This window comes from Camelus ferus, chromosome 10 (assembly GCF_009834535.1).
Source record: "Camelus ferus isolate YT-003-E chromosome 10, BCGSAC_Cfer_1.0, whole genome shotgun sequence".
NCBI classification, from domain to species: domain Eukaryota; kingdom Metazoa; phylum Chordata; class Mammalia; order Artiodactyla; family Camelidae; genus Camelus; species Camelus ferus.
Window position 1 is genome coordinate 52837823 of NC_045705.1, and position 19574 is coordinate 52857396.

At 34.3% G+C, this 19574-nt stretch overlaps 1 protein-coding gene across 2 annotated transcripts; it reads left to right on the forward strand.

The window, feature by feature from the left end:
• The first annotated feature begins 136 nt into the window (after nt 1-136).
• Nucleotides 137-19070, forward strand: TMEM41B (transmembrane protein 41B). 2 transcript variants are annotated; one of them, XM_006180839.2, is made up of 7 exons: nt 137-498; nt 7282-7399; nt 9532-9660; nt 12726-12819; nt 13477-13581; nt 14988-15126; nt 16700-19070. In XM_006180839.2, exons 1-7 carry the CDS (start codon nt 378-380, stop codon nt 16867-16869), a joined length of 876 nt encoding a protein of 291 aa, XP_006180901.1. In that variant the 5' UTR covers nt 137-377; the 3' UTR covers nt 16870-19070. The 2 variants fall into 2 exon arrangements, 1 of the variants encoding a protein (XP_006180901.1); XR_004323303.1 differs by lacking the exons at nt 12726-12819; nt 16700-19070 and having other exon boundaries at nt 9532-10389; nt 14988-15018.
• Nucleotides 19071-19574: the final 504 nt, after the last annotated feature.

Below are 19574 nucleotides of genomic sequence, written 5' to 3' on the forward strand. Positions count from 1 at the left end.
ACAGGCTGACGCTCATGCGGCGACTGCGCATGCTCCGCGCAGTCACGAAGCGGGGCGGGGCAGCAAATGGGGTGGGCAGGGATCCTGACTTGTCTCGCGGTTACTGGGCGCGCGCGGGCGCGCGAGGCTCGGGGGCGGTGTGGGGCGGGGCCTAGGGCGAGTAGGCGCTGCGGGTCTCAGCTCGGCGTCGCTGCTCGCTGTGCTCGCGGAGCTAAGGTCGTCTCAGGTTAGGTGGTCGCCCCGGAAGTGCCTGCGGCTGTGGCTGTGGCTGTGGCTGTGGCTGTGGCTGTGGCCCCTGGGTGTTGTAAGGAGCCTGCGGCGGAGTTGTTAAGGGGGCTCGGCACCATCCTGCTTCCTCCACCTTCCCTGCAGCAGCCATGACGAAAGGCAGAGTCGTCGAAAGATCGCAAACAGAGGCACTCCATACGACCCCTCCGGAGGAGAAGGCAGCGGGGACGCGGGGTCCCTCGGCGCCGGGCAGCGGAGACCACCTGAAGGGTGAGTAGACCTGAGAACCAGAGCTGGGGCTGGCCCAGAGGCGGCAGTGTGCCGGGAGGGGCTTCGGAGGAGAAAGACCCCAGCGGGTCCCCGGGATTTGCGGAGGACGGGGCCCTGTTGGCACCCAGGGATGGGAGCGGAGAGAGTGGGGGACCTAGGCTCCGGCCGCTGCCCACCACAAGGCCGGACACACCTAGTAGGTTCGTAAATGCTTTTTTTTAGTTAAATTCAATTAAAAGAAATGACACTGGCTTGTTGACTGTCAGGGAGATTGTATGGTTGGTAATTTTGAAACTAGGCAGAACTGGGAGAAACGTTAACATTCGTTGCTTTATTTTGAAAGATGAGGAAACTGAGGCCCAGAGTGGATAAATAACTTGGACGAAGTCACAAAGCCAGATTAGTAAAGTAGTGGCTAAAAGAAAAGATTTATCTATGCCCAGGTACCACTTCCAGGTGGCAAGAACACTTGGGTTTGAGTTCCTGCTTTACCCCTTTGGACTTTGGATTTGCTATCCTTCCAAAGCTAAGGGTCTGAACTGTACAGCGGGGATGATGATAATAATAATAGTATCTACTAAAATTGATGCGTGGATTAAACAAAATAATTCACGTAAAGAATTTTATGTTTGGCCTTTGTGAAGGCTAAATAAATGTTAGCAATTACTGTTAAAGCTAAGATCTCTTATTCTCAAGCTTTTTCCCCCACTATACCATCCTGGCATTTCTCAGAGCTTTAAATATTATTTTAAGAAATAAAAGTATACCTAGAAACTAAATACTTTGATTCCATTTGAGTGTAGTTTTCATTACTTTTCAGCGACTGAAGTGATTAAGTTCTTCAAATGCTTTTAAAGCCCATCAATTTGTAGAGATCCTATCAAATGGCCATTAGATTGTCTGCAGTTTACTCACACTGATGTGTTTGTTCCACCACCAGTGATGGGTAAAGACAAGGTCTTTTAAGAGTGCCTAGCAGCATTGTAACTATAGTCAACGATAAAGTATTGTACACTTAAAAACATATTTAAATATGGAGATAATGCTTAATGTACAGCTGGAATTTTTTTGAACCAGATATAAAACATACGAAAAATTTTAAGTGTCTTGCAGAAAATGTATTTTACTTTCAAATTTAAGATGTCTCCAGTCTAATTTGGGTCTTTAAGTCTTATATATTTGGATATTTTCCCATCTTATAGACTGTAGAGCTAAATAACTTCAAAAACCCAGAAATGAATTGTTGTCAAAGTATATAAATCCACTCTAAATGACAGGAACATTGTTTTGAAAATGCTGCAACTGAGAGTGACAGTAATCCAAGGATTTCCTGAAAAAGTATTTTCCAGATAGGACATCACAAAAGATTGTCATTTGCTTTGGGATAGCAGTCAGTTGTTTTATTATTATTATTATTTTTTTACCCTAAAGCTGTTCAGAAAATAAGACCTTGAAACCTCCAAAGTGCTTTTACAATTGTTTATCTTATCATTAGAACAGCACATTCAGCACAGTAATTTTTTTTTTTTTTTGATACTGTCAGGTGACTTCTGTGGACTATAAATCTATAGGAAGACAGAGGGAAGAGATGTGAAGGCATGACTTCATATAGAGAAGTAGGGTTTGGATCAGTAGAGAGAACGGAGAGGGATTCCTGGTAGGGGAAACATGAGGCTTGAAGGTTAGTGTGAACCTCTTGTATGTGTCTATAACGAGATAAACTTGTCAGGAGTAGAGGATTTCTTTTGGGTGGTAGTAGGGAATAATGTTGGCTCTGGTCAAAATGGTGTCAGTAAAAATGGCTTTAAGTCCTAGGCAAGGGAAGTTTTTTGATCCATCCTGTTCATTAATGATTTTCAGTTTTTTCTTTTTCTTTTCCTCTGCCTCTTTCTGTTTCTGTCTGTTTCTCTCTTAGTGTTAGGAATTCTTTCTTTGGGCAAAAGATTTTGTGGACCCCCTACATAATAGTGTTTTAAGTTATTTGCTGGTGGCAGTTAGCTGGTGATGTGATGTCATTAGTAACCAGTTAACAACCAGTTTTCCAAGTTATGAAAAACAGTTTTTGTTAATTGTAGGAGGTAACTTGGCATTCAAAAGGAAAAAGTTTTGGAGGAAAAAAATTAATAACTTTTGAGAAATACATAGTATTAGAGTGTTTCTGTAAATTCCACGACACTTTAAGTAAATTTTAATTTTTATTAACTGACACATCTATATAACTTTGACAAGTTGTCGTGTGCATGCTTGAAATATTTTACACCCTACATGCAATATTTGGTACGTTTAGTGGATTCCTTGCCTTAACTCTAGTCTGACATCTGAGTCTTATATACTGAGAAACACTGTGGTGATTTGAGCAAGACAGTAACACTGAAAGTCTAATTCTTGCATGATGAGAACTGGTGAGAGACAAGAGATAATACTACTTGAGAGGCTCTTGGCCTAATCTGTGTGCAAGAGTGCCTGGACCAGGTGTTTTATTTTCTTTTGTATTGGTTGCCCTGGCTGATCTTTTTATACTTACGTTACTACTACCATTTTTTATAATTAATATGTGATTTTTAAAAATTTAATCTCTTGAAATAAAATTTACTTCCAACAATGGATTTTTGTGACCATAAAAAATTTGTTAGCATCCTTGTTAACCACATCCTCAGGAGAGATGGGTCTTTTGCTTCCTCCAGGGTGGATCATGTAGGTCTAGAAAACACTGAATGTTGAGAACTAGTGGATAAGATGACCAGTAGGAGTCATTCCTAAGATCTTGTAGATAGACAAAGATTTTGCTTTTCAAAATGTTTTGATATGAAAGTAATAAGAGAAATAGGGAGCTACTACAGAGGCATTAAGGTTAAGTTTTGATTTTTCAGGATGGATATATACATCTTAGAAGTTAGAGAAAAGGTGCTTTTAATGGGACGAATTGAAGATACTGGGTGAATGGAGAGAAGAGATCGTTGTGAGAGCAAGATCTGGAAGGAAGCATGCTCACATTTAATGCAAAGATAAGAGGAATGGGGCAAGGGGAGAGAATTTTGTGAACAGATCTTGAGGTAGAGATTGAGACATTCACTAAAATGTGGAGACAGTGTCGTTGGTTGAGAGTAGGGGGAAGTAGAATAAAAGTCCTGAAAAGACGAACTACTGCTTTTGGTGAGTACTATAATCTTAATTGAAGATAGAAAAGCATATGACCAAGAGCGCATGATGATCTTATTTTCTCTAGCAGTACCTTTGGCCTGGGAGGTTAGAAAGCAGGTGATGGGAGAATTGAGAATGGGAATTAGTATGAGGGAATATTTGGAAGTTAATGAATGGATAAAGCACTGCTGTGGGTAACTCTAAATGCTAAATAACATGTGTCTAATGCAACCAGAAAGAGGCACATTATAAATATGTATGCTACACATTTTAAGTTGAATCATCAGTAAAACAAGGTTTTTAACTTTTATCTCTGTTCAGAGTTCTGCAAATTACTCTGGATTTCTTAAAAGAATTGTTGAATCATAATAGGCAACACCACCCATTTCCAAGTTTTTGTGAAAGAATGGAGAGCTTCAAAATTGTCACTTAGTTTTATTGCATTATCAGCGGTTTTCTTATGTTTACATTGTGTTTTGAGTACAATGCTTGAAGACATTTTCCTTTTAGAGAGTGAAAAAATAGGTATCAAGTTAAACCTGGAGGTTAATTTTGTTCATCAGATGTCTATATATTTCATCATTCAACTGTAAGACAAGTAGCAATTAGAGAGGTGTGTACTCAAGGAATACTCGGTAGTGTTCTGTAGCCCAGATAAATGTTGTTGACACCTTTCTTCTCTGAGACCCCTTAGCACTGGTGAATTAATGATCAGAAGAAAAATATAATGGTTAAATTTTAGAGTTAGCATGCCAAATGTCTTGTTTAAGAAGACTGTTACCTGTTGAAGTCTTTAAACACATGGTTGGCATCAGTACAGGTTAAAAGGCTGTAAACTCATCTTTTAGTCTTCAACTAAATTTCCACCTGCCTGCTCTGTGAATCTTGCCTTCCTCCAGCCCAGTAAATCTGACTTTCCTATAAACTAAAAGCCTCTTGGTACCATTCCTTGGGAATCTAGCTAATGGTGGTATCAACTTCTTAGGAGCAAAGGTTGAGCAAAACATTTTGTATATAATAGATGCTCAGCAGATAGTCCTACAGTCAGTCTTATGCTACTCTACATTTGAGTGCATTTCTTGTATAGAAGTTCTAAAGAGGTGTTCCAAGAAAGGAGGGGAAATTTATTTATTCAGCCATTTATTCTTAGCAGTAATTCTTGTGTCCACAAATATCTACAGGATGAAAAACAAAACAAAACAAAAAAACTAATGGTTTTGAAGCATTTAAAAGATGCCCATAATATTAAATTATTGGTATCAGTCCTTTCTATACTCGACCTGATTCTAGCAGGAAAGTAAGTGAAAAGTGAGGTCTGGGCAAGTTAATTCCAGATTTAAAAGTGGCCTACCTTTAAGAAGTAATAGGACTCCAGAGAAACTATACAAACTATTTTAAAAAAATTTTTTTAAGTGAAAGTACTGGGGATTGAACTCAGGACCTCGTACATGCTAAGCACACACTTTACCACTGAGCTGTACCCACCCCACTATACAAGCTATTTAGGTTAACATGTCTTTGCTTTGATGTCACCGCATAGAAAACTATGCCCCACAACTCAGTATTTGTACATTAACCTTATTCCTTTTCTAGTAGACTACTTTTTTATTTAATGAAGTCAGAAAATAACCATTTTAGCCTTGAAAGCAGTCTGTATTTAAATAGCATTTCTATTAGAAACTAAAACCACATTTTTGGTGGAATTGTTTTTAGTGCAGTGATATGTTTGTAATTTTTGGCTGATTACTCTTTTTAGGGTGAGTGGATATGATTTATTAGGAGTCCTCAAAGTGTGCATTGAGTTAGATACCATAATCAGGGCAGAAATATAATGGACGTTTCCATATTTGTTATCATAAGGTTTTGCAGAGACCTTTTCACATTTGACTCACCTCAGATATTTAAAGTCTCTGTTTAATTCTCTGTGTTGCAAAAAGTATGCATACAAATACATCAGTGGATTAATGAGCCAGAGTATTTAAGAGGCAAGCATGCCTGGTTTATTACTCCATTGAAGGCATCTTTTGTATGATTTTATCATCCCATACTTTCCTGCAGTAAATTTTAGAAGTGTGATATGAGCAAATAAGTTTCTATTAGTGACTCAGTTTTTGAAGTAAAGTCTTTTTTGAGATTAAGATGAGACAAAGTTAAAATGATAGAGACTAGTTGGGAGGTTAGGCTGATTAGTGATATGTTTAGATTACAGAAAATTGGAAAAGGTAAAAATTTTTAACTTTAATATTCACATACTAGAACTCGGTAAACCTAATATTGTCTTTTAAAAAGCCTGCTTTAATGAACAGGTAAGAATAATTTATATTTAGTATATATTAAAGCACTAACCTAAGCAGTTCATTTCAGCAGAAATTATGAGTTGATTGTAAATGGGTATTAAAATGCTTTGGAGGTATACTTTACACTATTTGGTTGCTTAAGACTTTTTAAAAAAAATAGTGCAGGTCCGTTTGGGCCTCTAATACTTACCAAAAATAGGTAGCGTGGGCCAGATTGTTGCTTCTTTAATATGCCATCACCTGGATGTTTTATTAAAATTCAGATTCTAATTTAGTAAGTCTGGGATGTTGGCCTGAGAATCTGTATTTCTGACAAGCTCCCTAGTGATACTTATCCATGTAGTTCACAGAACACACTAAGTAGCAAGGGATTGGATGGTTTCTATTGCTGTGTTCAACACAGAATTTAGTAAAATTCTACTAATTCAGAAGAAATGCATATAAAACTGCCATAATGAGACAAGGGATAACATGAGGTTTTATTTAGTTAAAACGTTTTAATTGAAAGGAACAGAAGTCAGTTTAAACCAGCACAGATGAAAAGGGAGGTTGTTGAGACAATCTCAGTGGTATCCAGAAACAAGAAATGAATTGTATATGCATGGGATTATGGTAAATGTAGGCAGCAATACAAATTGAGCTACCCACTTCTACCTCCTCCCAAATGAGTACTCTTCAGGTGCCTCGGCCTTCTCACTATTGACTACTTCCAGTAAAAACAGCCCTGCTCATTCTTCTGCTTGGGGTGTCGTGGATCCCATTTCGTATTTCCATCTTGCATATAATTTTTAAGATAACGCTAAGATTACCTTGTTAGGAAACACAAATATATTCTCCCATTCTTGGAGTCACAGAGCCATCCAAAACATTTTAAGTTCAACTATATCCTGAAGCCCTTGATGTAAAGAGAAAGTATAACATTCACCAGTTGCATTAGTGAATCTCTGGGTTCTTTTGACAGTTGAAGTAATTGCCAGATCACCTCATTTGTCCTAATGGGCCACTCTGCCTATGCTGTCAGCTCCCATATAGATATGTAAAATTGAAAGTCAGTGATAGCATTTAGAGCAATGCTCTTTTCCTCCCTTTAGCTTATCAGCACTTCAGTGCTACAAATTCTGGTGTTCTGTTTTTTCATGCTTCAAAAATGGATATATCCCTGAAAAGAACTATGCCCAGTTAATAAACATCAAATACAGTAGTACTTAAAATTTAATGTTACAGTGTTTGGGGCAAAAGTGTGAAGTTTCTTGGAAGAAAAACTTTTGAGGAAATTATTTGCTGGCTTAGAATATTGTCTTCCTTTATATTTATCTTGATTATAACTTTTCTTTTTCCCTTTCAGAGAAAGCCTGTGCAGAAGCTGGGTCAGCAAGAATGTCACTTCTTATATTGGTGTCCATTTTCTTATCTGCAGCTTTTGTTATGTTTTTGGTATATAAAAATTTCCCTCAGCTTAGTGAGTAAGTATACTGAAGGAAATGGAAAATGTCTAGACATTTCTAGAAATGCAAGTAGATTAAGAGTTAAACTAATTTTAAGCAACAGAACTGTCAGTGGTGATTGTGTATCAGCTTTCATGGTTTGTAGCAAGTTCATATTGACACTTATTTAAATATTTGTTTCCAAATATGTCTCTTGATTTTCTATGCAAGATTTTCCTAGCTCTGCTCCTCTAATTATGGCATCTTTCTAATGGTTTTCAAACAATTTTTAAAAACATAATTGCATTAATAAATTTATTGCATTTTATTTTTTAATGCTGTTAGTGAGCAAGTAAATTGATCTCACAGTCCATGATAGATACTGACCTTCAGTTTGAAAAATACTGATGATGTTTTTCTCTGCTTCCCCCCTTGTCCATCCATTTTCTCCCTTCCTACTTTTCATTGCAACTAACTTTTGTCACTTCTATTCATCCATTTACTTTCCCACCATATCTCTGTCTTTTCTCCTCCCTGTTTTATAGGAATGATATGGTTTGAATAGGTGCTTTTCACTGTGAAAGGTACCTTGTAAAAGACTTGTCTGTCTAGTATACAGCCACAATTCCTTAGCAAAAACCCTGGGGTGAAATGTGTTTCAGAATTTAGAAGTTTTCCATTTTGGAAAGATAACATGAATAAATACTGTATATTATGTAGTACCTCCAGCAGGATCTAGAATAGTGTCTCATAATCAAATATATTAATATGCAGAGAAACCTGGATCATAAAAGACTATAAATAACTTTGAGTGTGGGTCAATATTTGCTGACAAATTACGAAGAACTTTTGGTTTTCAGAGCTTTTTGAATTTTAGGGAAGAGATTATGGACCTGAAACATACTTTTTGAGGGCAAAATATCCCAGGACTATTTAACAGCAATAGTAACACCCTTGATAATTACATAAGAGACTACTAAAAGGTAGTTAGATTTTCAGCCAAGGCAAGCCTGGTGTGATAATGGATAACTGAAATGTGATTTCAGTGTCTCAGAAAATTCCTGCTTCCTCTAAATTTCTTTCATTAACACTTCCTTATGCTTGAAATTTTGTAGTTAAACTTATTTTTATTTTAATACTTTGATTTGTTACATCAGTGTAAATACCTTTGGGAGGATAGCATGTTTTATTATTATGTTAGTATTAGTATGATTGAATTTTAGATCCTTTATCACTCTTTTTTTTTTTTATCTTGTCTCATTTTGATCAAGGAATAGGAAATAAAGAGCTGACTGAAAGAGGGAAAGAACAGAGTGTAGCTTAAGGTTGTTTTGCCCCCAATCTGCTCTGAGAATGATAACACTTCATATAATAATGTGCTATTATATAAATCTTCTATATTCTGCTTATTTCTTTCTGTACCTGTGTGTATATGAGATGCATGCACACCCATATAAAGAGCTCTTTTAGTTTTTTAATTTCTAAATGAGAAACCCCAGTTTTGTTTACCTGCTATTTTTTTAGGACTTAAACAATATTCTTTTTTTTTTAATCATTGTTCTTCAAGATTAGTTACATTTTTTATTATGTAAACAAATGAATACAATATATGTTAAATGCAAAGGTGATTATTTGAGGCTTTTATGAACAGAACATTCAGTTCCAAACAAGGCACTAATTAAAGTAAAATTAATAAGAAGTGAAAAGCATTTAAGTTTTTATCTGAACTTTGAGCTGAGATAGTCAAGAAAAGATGTAAACTGTAAATTCATTAAAATTTTTACTTAATTTCAGTTGTAATCGGTTATTGATTTTAGCTTATCATGAGGATTACCCAAAATGATGTTCAGTATGTTTTAAATATGCTAACATCAGTGGTTCATTTCTTAATTCAAAATGTTCTCCAGTATTTGACCAAATGTTTTTTAACCTTTAGTTTGGGTCACCCTGAATTTTCATATGAAGTACATGTCTCATGAAATTATATTAAAGCATTAAAAAACAAGTAATTTATAGACCTTTGAACTTAAATTTTGTGAATTTATGCCTAACATATTACAGATCAAGGCACCAAATCGTTTTGGATAAAACTTCATGTTTTGAACTTTGATATGAATTATCATGGCAGATTTCTACTTTAAATTTTTTTCACTTTAATTTTATTTCTTTAGAGAAGAAAGAGTGAACATGAAGGTTCCCAGAGATATGGATGATGCCAAGGCTCTAGGAAAAGTTCTATCCAAATATAAGGACACCTTTTATGTACAAGTACTTGTAGCTTATTTTGCTACATATATTTTGTATCCTTTTAACTGAAAATATTTTCTGATTTTAAGTAAAAAGTTTTAAAAGAGCTGCTGCTTAGTTGTACATAACTATTTTTCCTTTCAAGAATTGTTAATGCAGTGTAACATTAAATAAGATAACTGAAAAATGAAAATGAAAAAATTCTAACTTTAATCCTATCTCTTCGACTCAGTTATTATTTCTAAATATTTATTACCAGTTCTTCTGTTATTAGCCTAACATTTTCCTTTCTTTTGTAATATTCAAGATAATAATTTTATTTAGGATTATTTTATTAATTAGACTTTTAATTTAAATAATAGTTTTGAATTACTAGTTACCATACCATAATTAAAGAAAAATTTCCTGAGGTTTGAAGATACAGTTTTTATTTAATATTTTACTTTTCTAGATGTTGTGTTGTGAATTATGTTGTTTATGATTTTTTCTTCCATTTAATGGTTTTCTTTGTAAAATATCCTAAGAGGATAATTAGTCATGTAAAGGATATGAATTTTTTTTTACAGTCTTTAGTATGTTGTATCTTTATTTCATAGAATTATATGTTGTATTTTAACTAGTCAGGAAAATAGCTTTTTGCATATTTTCAAACTGCCTATGCAACTGGTAATTAGCCTTCCAATTTATAGATGTTAATTTCTGATTTTTGTATCTTTTATTTTAGTCCAGCATATTTTCCAAATCTCAGTTAATGAAAGACATTAACTTTTGATATTGTGAAGGTAATCATCCTTTTTAAAGCAGCTTTTATTTTTAAAAGGCAAATTAGTCACTTTGTTAATTCTCTCAGACTATTTCTATACTTGCTTCCTGTTTTTCTTCCTGAATTTCTTTTGGTTTGTTAGACTTTTCAACTAAAATTTTTTCTCATAAAATTCAACAGTGTTTTATTTTCTTGAAATTATATTGGATTAGATATTGTATATTTAACATATATACATTCCTGTATTTACCTCCTTATACAAATGTTTTGAATATGTACTTAAACACATTGCACCAGTTATTCCTGGTGTAAGCAACTTAGTGACAAGGACAATTATAAAAGCTTTTGCTGTTATTGCTGCTAATAGAAACATTACTCCTTTATCAACTTGGTGAGGCTGCATTTATATTTAGGTAGTGTGCTTTATGTAGGCAGCTTGTCATTATCCTCCTGATTTATTATTAGAAAAATTCAAATTTGGGAAAAATTTGAAGAATGATTATTATGTGCCTGTCCTTCTATAGTTCATTTGGGCAGCTATTTGTAAAGTAATTTAATGATATAATGACTGTTCTAAGAAATTCATAACTGTTGCCTTTTCCTACTTTCCATTTCATCACTTATCTGTAAAAACCAAAGTGTTAGGCTTGTAGGGTTATTTTGCATTATAAACTTTAACCATAAAATAAAATATTTTCTCCAAATAAGAAACAAATTGGGGTCATTTGGTTTTTATAAGGTTCTTGTGGACATTTGTGAACAAAGGCAGATAGTTTCTATTTACTTTGGAAGGTCATCTTTTCTGTCCCATTTTGCCCCCCAGCTTTGGGAAGGATACATGGCTGAGGGATAAGGGAGATACCCACACATAGGCCCAGTCAGGCAGTTAGCATAAATGAATCTCGACCATCTGTGGGATAATAAATGTTGTAGCCTAATTGTATTAATATCCACATGAAAATTAGTCTAAAAGAATAAACTGCCTTGTAGAAAGTGAATTGAAAGTATAGAAATAGGTTTATTTGTACAAAATACATTTGGCTTAAAATTTTTAATTTTAAATAAATCATTGGTTAATATTGTCAGTTCAGATTTTATTGCATGTTGTTAGTATCTGCCATATACTTGAAGCCATGTATACTTTCATATACATGGAAATGGCTGAATTTATCAAAGAAGTGAGAGAAGAATGGCTAACAGAATGTTAGAGAAATCCCAGATTTGAGAGTGAGGAGAAGAAAAAAACTAACATAGAGAAAAAGGCAGTTCAGTGGAGGTGAGTTTTTCCCCAATGTCTGATCCTATGCAAGGGTCACTAAAAAATTGTTACTGAGAAATCTCAAGTCATTACTTCTGGCCAGGAGGAAGTTTCAGTAGTGGTGGTGGATGGGTAAGCCGATTGCCAGGGGACAAGGAGAGAATCAGAGGAAGTGAAGGTGAGAGAGAGACAGTAGCTGGATAGGATACCTTACTCAAGGAAAAGCCTAGGTTTTCTTTAGTTTATAGGCATCTGAGTATTTTTTTACAGGAGGGGTCTGTGAAAGAGCAAGAAGTTGAAGATAAAGGAACCCAGGAGGTAGAAGGAGATTGAAATGAAAGCAAGAGTAAAGTAGGCACTACTGGAAAAAAGGGAAGATGGGTAAAGATAGAAATTTTAAAGTAGAAAGGAGAGATGTTGAAGAAATTTACTCTGTCTTACTTATGAGTAACTCATGTTAGGGTGAGGTAGAGGTCCAGGCCAAAACTAGAAACTAGAGAGAAGTAGAAAAAAGCATAATTCTGTTTTAAAAATAAGATTTGTAACTTTTACTGTATTTTGTAACCTCCAGCCTTTTTTAAAATGAGTAATTAATTGAGGTAAATGTCCAAAAGTTAAATTAGAAATAGTAATTAATTGTACTTGATATATACCCATATTTCCACAGACAATCATGTTTCCTGAAAGCATTTCGCAGTAAAAATCCAGTGCATTAGAGAGGCATATTGTTTAAAAGAGTACTGAAGATCTTTCCTCTTTTTCCTTTTAGTCTGTTTTTTCACCCCCCAAAATGCCCAATTCCCCTCTATCCTGGTACACGTGGAGTATTTTGTCTTGGTTTTTCTCTTAGTAACACACTCTAATTAGTGTTGATTTATGATAATATTAGTAAATGGTAAACTTAAAGTATTACAACTGAGGAGTCATGTAATTTTTTAAACTTTGGGTATAATTTTATTTAATTTTTAAATACTGAAATATGAATATAATCTTATTAACATGATAACTTCTGTATTGATACTTTTTCCTGGATTGTTGGATTTGTCATTTAAAAATTCATTTAATTATGTTTTAATCCTTAACTTAGAAGTTAACAGCTTGCAAACATTTGCTATTCCGGGCTCTATATTTCTCAGTATACTCTCAGGGTTTCTTTATCCCTTTCCACTAGCCTTATTTCTTGTTTGTTTGGTAAGTATATAAAATGCAACTGGGAAACTAAAAAAAAATAACTTTAAATAGAATGATGGGAATGATGATGGCATCCTAGTCCCACTCGTCTCTGGCATCCTAGTCCCACTCGTCTCTGGAAGCATACATTTATCAGTTGTAAGAGGTGTTTAATGTTGAAGTAGTATCTGTTAAGTCCCTCCATAAGGAGATGTTATAGTTAGTTTGGTTTTTTTCTAGAACAGGGGTATCATAGACTTAATTGCATTTATAGGCTCTGTTTTAGCCTTTGCTTCCATGTTTTGTAATTTGAATAGTCCAAGGATATTGGTGCGTGCAGTTAAGTCTGAGGGCTGGGGGTGTTGTTTTTAAGCATAGCAATTGAAAAAATATTGACTCTTGAGTTTTAGTCATAGGCTGAAGGCTAACGTTTACTATTTGGATGTAGTCAGTTTAATCATAAGTGCTCATTTGTTTTAGCTGGTCTCAGCTATAATTTGGTCAGAGAAAGGACTAGATCAGGTGGGTTCTTGTTCTCTTCACAAGAGATGTTACTGCAGAGTATCCTCTCCCATACCCCAAAAGAAATTAACTAGTTGAACTTTGCCTTAGGTTAATATATCCATGTGAATAAGATGGAAAAGTTTAAAATACTTATGACTTCTTATTATTTTCTAGTGTTCTGGACTTGGTGCCTCATTCTGCTATATGCTCTCCTATTTAGTTGGGAGACCAGTTGTATATAAATACTTAACAGAGAAAGCAGTAAAATGGTCACAGCAGGTAAACATGCATTTTTAAATTATTTGATGTAATTCTTTGGCTACTTGGGAGGTCAGTATATAATGTCTACATAAATTAACTCAGACTCCGGGCTTTAATAAAAATGATCTTTTGACCAAAATAAAATCAAGCAGTAGGCAAATAATGAATGTTAGTAATTTCAGATATGAAGTTTTTGTATCTGTAACAGTAATTTTAATTCTTCATTCTTAGTAAGTTCACCCAGAGCAAAAAGGGCAAAGTGGCAATGTCAAGGCATCCATATATTTAGACACCTCACCTGTGTTGTGTTTATGCAGGTTGCTGTCAGTAGGTCTCTGAAAAACTTTTATCAGCCAACTCTTTTAATGCATTTTGTCAGTGGGGAGAACTGTTATCTTCCATCAGGATTTCTGCAAAGACTAGGGGTGATAAATATAAGCACTACTGCAGAGAAAAGTCTAGCATGGTATTGCTAAGATAATCCTATATTTTTAAAGACTCAGAAAAAACAGACTATTAAGTCAGGAATTTTAGAAATTCCTACCTTACCCCTTTGATTTACAGATTAGGAAATTAAGAGAAATAAAGCGTTTGGGGGGAGGAGATAGCTCAGTGGTAGAGTGCCTGCCTAGCATGCACAAGGTCCTGGGTTCAATCCCCAGTACCTCCACTTAAAAAATAAGTAAATAAATCTAGTAACCTCTTCCCCTAAAAAAAAGGGGGGGGCATTTTGCCTAAAATCCGTAATCATTACGTGTTTTTTGGGTAAGGGGGATTAGATTTATTTATTTATTTTTAATGGAGGTACTGGAGATTGAACACGCTCTACCACTGAGCTATACCCCACCCCTACCCGGGCAAAGTCACAATCATTTATATAGCAAGATCTAGGAAGTATAAACTGCAATCAGTGCTTTTATTTAATCAGCTAAATATTTCCATGTGCTTGTTTAAATCTCATTTATCAATGATGAATGAATTTACTCGTGAAGTATATTGTAATAACATAAAGGTTATCTGAATTTTTTTTAAATTGGAGGCTAGGTTTATTGGTGTACTATACTAGCCCTTTACATTATAGGAAGTTAAAGGCATTAAAAAGTTTGTCGTTTGATACCTATCTTATATACAGCTATAAATTTAATTTTGTCTTTTTAGGCTTAAAATGTCATTGAGCCATATTATCAAGGCTGATGTAGAACCATCTTTAGTAGTGTAACATTAGGCTATTTCATCTCATGTTGTTTGGCCATGGTAATGAGCATTTGATAAGTAGTTCATTGTCATTTTCAAGCTCCTTTTTTGATCATTTCTGTTGGGTAAACTGAGCTATCAGGGATAACAGTTTGAAATAAGGTGTTTAATATTAAGCAATATATTTTCAAGATTGGCCTTGATCCTAATTTATTTCTTTCTTATGACAGGTTGAGCGTCATAGAGAACATCTCATTAACTACATTATATTTTTGAGAATAACACCATTTCTGCCTAATTGGTTTATTAATATTACATCTCCTGTGATAAACGTGCCATTGAAAGTTTTTTTTATTGGCACTTTTCTAGGTAAGGCCTCTGATTCATGCTGTGTTAGAACTCATTGTGTACATGTCTAGCAGTGTCTGGCTGGGCTAAATTTTGTGCTCTTTGCAGACATGCCAGCACCATATATAACTGGTGGACACAGAGCCTGGCCTTTAGAAATAGGTGCTCAGAAATGTTTGTTGGACTGTGTTGATTTAAATATTTTTGTGTTACTTCTTTTAAAGAATAGCACTCTCTGCTGGATATTTTTTAATCATACAGAATTAAGCAAGACTTTAGCTCCCTTCTCTCCCTCAGTGGACCAAAAAAAAAAAATGAAGGTGCCCTTTTTGTATAATTTCTTTGTCTTCTAATCAAGTACTGAAACATTGAACTTTAATTTTTAGTAGAATTGATCCTATTTTTCTTTTTGTTGACATAGTACTTACTATGGCCATTGCCAAAGGTATGGGGGAAGTAAGGATCAACAAAGGGTTCTTGCTTTCAAGGAACTAACACTTAATTTTGAAATTAATCTTTGACATAAAGATTCATTTGTATATTTTGTGAATTCTGATAGTTTTTATAAATTTTTTATTTATTTATTTTTTTGGTGTGGGGAGTAATTAGGTTTATTTATTTATTCATTTTAATGGAAGTACTGGAGATTGAACCCAGGACCTCATTCATGCTAACCATGCACTGTACCACTGAGCTATACCCTCCTCCCTCTGATAGTTATTAAGAGTATTCTGCTTTTCTTTCAAATTTCGGTTGAGTTGTTTAGGTACCAACAAAATGAACAGATGCCTCCTATTGTTTGTTTAAGCTTTAAGTTAATACTTAATTTTTTATTCCTACTTTTAGAAAAATTCATAGACAAACTTAAAAATCTTAGGTTCTCAGTAAAACTAGAAAAAAATCGTAGCAGGGATAATTTTGGATTTTATAGAATAATGTTACATTTATGGAATTAGAAAGAATTTTTGTGCCTATCTCTTTATTTTACAGATGAAATACCTAGAGATAAAGTTAACTTCAGCTTTGGCTGAAGTAATTGTTCCAGTTTGTTCTGGTTTTTAATAAAATGTGATTGTTTTGCCTTGCTTTTGTATAAACAGCTCTTTTTACTCATGTACTTTAAGTATCTTTCCATTTCTGAATATCTCCTACCACTTCATTTTTAAGTATATTCTATCATGAGTGAATGACAATTTACTAAACCATGTTTTTGAAGATTTAGATTGTTTTCAGATTGTTATTATTATAATGCTTGATGAGCATCCTTGAGACTAGATCTTTGTTCATATACCTTAGTATTTCCTAAAGTTGAAATTGTTGGATCATAGCTCATTCTTTTTTTAAGGCTGTTGATAAGTTTTGTAAAATTATTTTCTGGAAACTTTCCTTGCATTTTTAAATTTTTGTCCTTAAGAGGTGATTATGAAAGATTGAATTCTTTATTTGGAAATAAACTTGAGGGGCTTTAAGTTAAATTAAAAATTTCCAAAATATAAATCACTATGTTCTTAGAAGAAATTTCATACACACAGTTTTAATTTTTAAAAAGAATTGATTTTTTTTTTTTACCATATATTTTTATTTTTTATTTTAGGTGTTGCACCACCCTCTTTTGTAGCTATTAAGGCAGGAACAACACTGTACCAGCTTACAACAGCAGGGGAAGCTGTTTCCTGGAACTCAGTATTTGTTCTAATGATTTTGGCTCTTCTTTCTATTCTGCCAGCCATCTTCCAAAAGAAACTAAAGCAGAAATTTGAGTGAATAATCATCAGGATTTTAGTTTTCCTATCATCATCATCATCATCTCAGGATTGGCAAGTTTATGTGTTAAAGTCATCTCTTCAGTAATTGAAACAAGGAATTTGTAAATGAAAATTTCCTATCAGATTGTTAAACCGGTGCATTTAAGTGGCCAGGAAGAGAAGAAAGTAAAAATGGAAATTGGTGTACCGTGAAAAGTGCTGTCAGTAGTTAAGATAGTCGTCTCCTAAATCACTATTCTAAGGGTAGTTATAGATAATAAATGTAGCAGCATAGTAGGAAATTCTTGACCCATTTGATTGACTCAATTTAATATATTTCATGAACTGGCCATACATATTTACCCTTGACTTGATAATTTAATGTTTTTCTCTCTATTCCATACTAATAACTAAAATAGAAAAAGCAAATACAAAATATAAAAGCAAAGAAATAGTACTGCTATTCTGACTAATGTTAGCCTTCTTTCAGAGCATAAACTTGAAAACTAAAACTCAAAAGAGATTTACATTATCTTTTTTTACCTTTGAGGTAATAGATTTGTTTAAAAGTTGCATCTTAGTAGACTACTGAATTTGGAAAAGATACCAAGTTATATCTATTTAGTGAATTGTTATTTTTGTCTTCTGTTCTAGATTATCATGGATTAGTCTGAAATTTAAAATTCTGACCAGTCTATTTTCATCTTTTTTTCTAGCTTTCACAGTATTTCCACTGTGCATATACAGAATGGCAATTACATGATAATTGTATCATATTGATGATAATAATTTATATGCAGATAATATTTTGTTACACAGTTCCCCTTTACTGTCTCAAAAGGGGATCAAAAAAGCAAACATTCAAAGTATGCAGTTTTTAGCTGTTGGATTAATTTTATTACTTTATATTTTGAAGCAGAAGCAGTGACAGTACAACACTTACGTGATTGAATATAGTTTATTCCAATGACTGTAAAATTTACCTCATTTATTTATTAGTCTGGTTGTTAAAGTATGTATTATGTAATTATCCTTTTTATGCATGATACGTAAGAATGCCTTGCTTCATTTCTTCATTTTTGTTTGGGGCTGCCTTTGATTAATGCAGTTTCCCAATTTAGAGTTTTTTCTTTTTATATCTCAAAGTAAAATTAAATCCTCATATGGTAACTACTATATTTAAATAGTCCTGGAAAGACTAAACAGATTTCTGCTGCTTGCTTAATGGGAATACCCTTGATTCCTTGATTCTAGGACATAAAATACTCTGTCAGTTTTACCTTCACCCAAGACTGTCATGTTGAAAAGTACTTTAGCTGTGGAAGAAATCCTTGTATGTTTTTGTTGTGAGAGGTATGATCATCCTCCAAGCCTGTTTCTACTGCATAATGTGGACTGATTATTTTTTCTATCACAGTATTAACAAATGGATTTATTGTAAATACAAAGAAAATATATTAATTAATATACTATTCTTATGTCACCTGGCCTTTTGTGTGAAATTATTTATTGTTATTTCTAGCAAGGTTTTCTTCCTTTCTTATTGACCAGAGACTGAGTGATAAAGCCTCTGTTATTTTTACAAATAAACTTAAAACATAGCCTTTTTGGACAAAGCTCACTAAATATTACTGTATAAAATGTAACTGAGTAAGTTTTTATCAGACTTTTAAAAATAAAATTAAGAGTTTGGACTCAGGAGAGCCTCACTATTTACTCCATTATGTATATATTGTACTTACTCTATTCTCAGAGTATTTTCCCTATCCTTATCATTGATCCTTTTCCTTTGCTGATTATTTTTTTCTGTTTGAAAACTGTAGTTGCCACTTAAGGGTGGGTATATTTTCTTCTCCCATGAGAATAGCCAGTCTTTGCAGATTCATCATCATTGACTGTCAAGAAAGAACCTTTAGCAGGTTATACCCAAAATGCAGTTGGTGGCCTGTATTCATGGATTCACAGACTTGGCCTGATGCCAGGTGTAGATTCAACCTTCAGCCACATGTTGAAGACAATTAAAGACAGTAACAGTCGCCAGAGAACAAGTATGTATAGTGGGGAGGCAAGCAGGCTATCTAGGAAGTTGACAAACTAAGTGAGACTGTTCCCCTCGTAGCTCGTAGTTAATGGCCTCTTTGGAGCTCTATAGTGTAATATTTCTAAGACACTTAATAAATGTAAATTAAGAAGAATAAACTGTACTGGAAAAAACTTAAACGTAGTACTTGGGATTTATTTTATGGAAGTATTGGTATTTTTAAAAAGTCATTGAATAAAAATATTCTTTTGAAATTCTGATGCACATTTTCACCTGTAAGAACAAAGTAATTTTATTTTGGTGGGTTTTTTGTTTGTTTTTTGTCTTTTCCCTCCCAAACACCAAGATCAGTGATTTTTATTTAGGAAAAAAAAATTGTGCTATGAATGTTTCTTAGATTTAAATGTCATGAAGCAACAAGGTCTTGCCCAGTGGGACCCATTCTTTTTCCCACCTCCTCACCTACCCTCTCCCTGAGCTCACTCTATTCCAGCCTCTTGGCTTCATTGCTATCCCTTTCATGCACATTTGGGTCCACCTTGGGGCCTTTGCGCTGGCTAATCTGCCTGGATGCTTGCCTGAGTGTCCACATGGCCTGTGCCCTCTGTCAAGCCTTAGCTCCAATGTCACCTCAGTAACATTCACCAGCACAGGGAATTCCCTCAGCTCACCCATACAGTTAT

Excerpts from the sequence above, each read along its gene's own strand:
- TMEM41B (XM_006180839.2), top strand. The coding sequence starts at position 378 with ATGACGAAAGGCAGAGTCGTCGAAAGATCGCAAACAGAGGCACTCCAT. Across the intron at positions 9,661-12,725 it reads TATTTTGCTACATATATTTT|CTTGCAAACATTTGCTATTC; the intron begins GTATCCTTTTAA and ends AGAAGTTAACAG. Across the intron at positions 15,127-16,699 it reads TTTTATTGGCACTTTTCTAG|GTGTTGCACCACCCTCTTTT; the intron begins GTAAGGCCTCTG and ends TTTTTATTTTAG.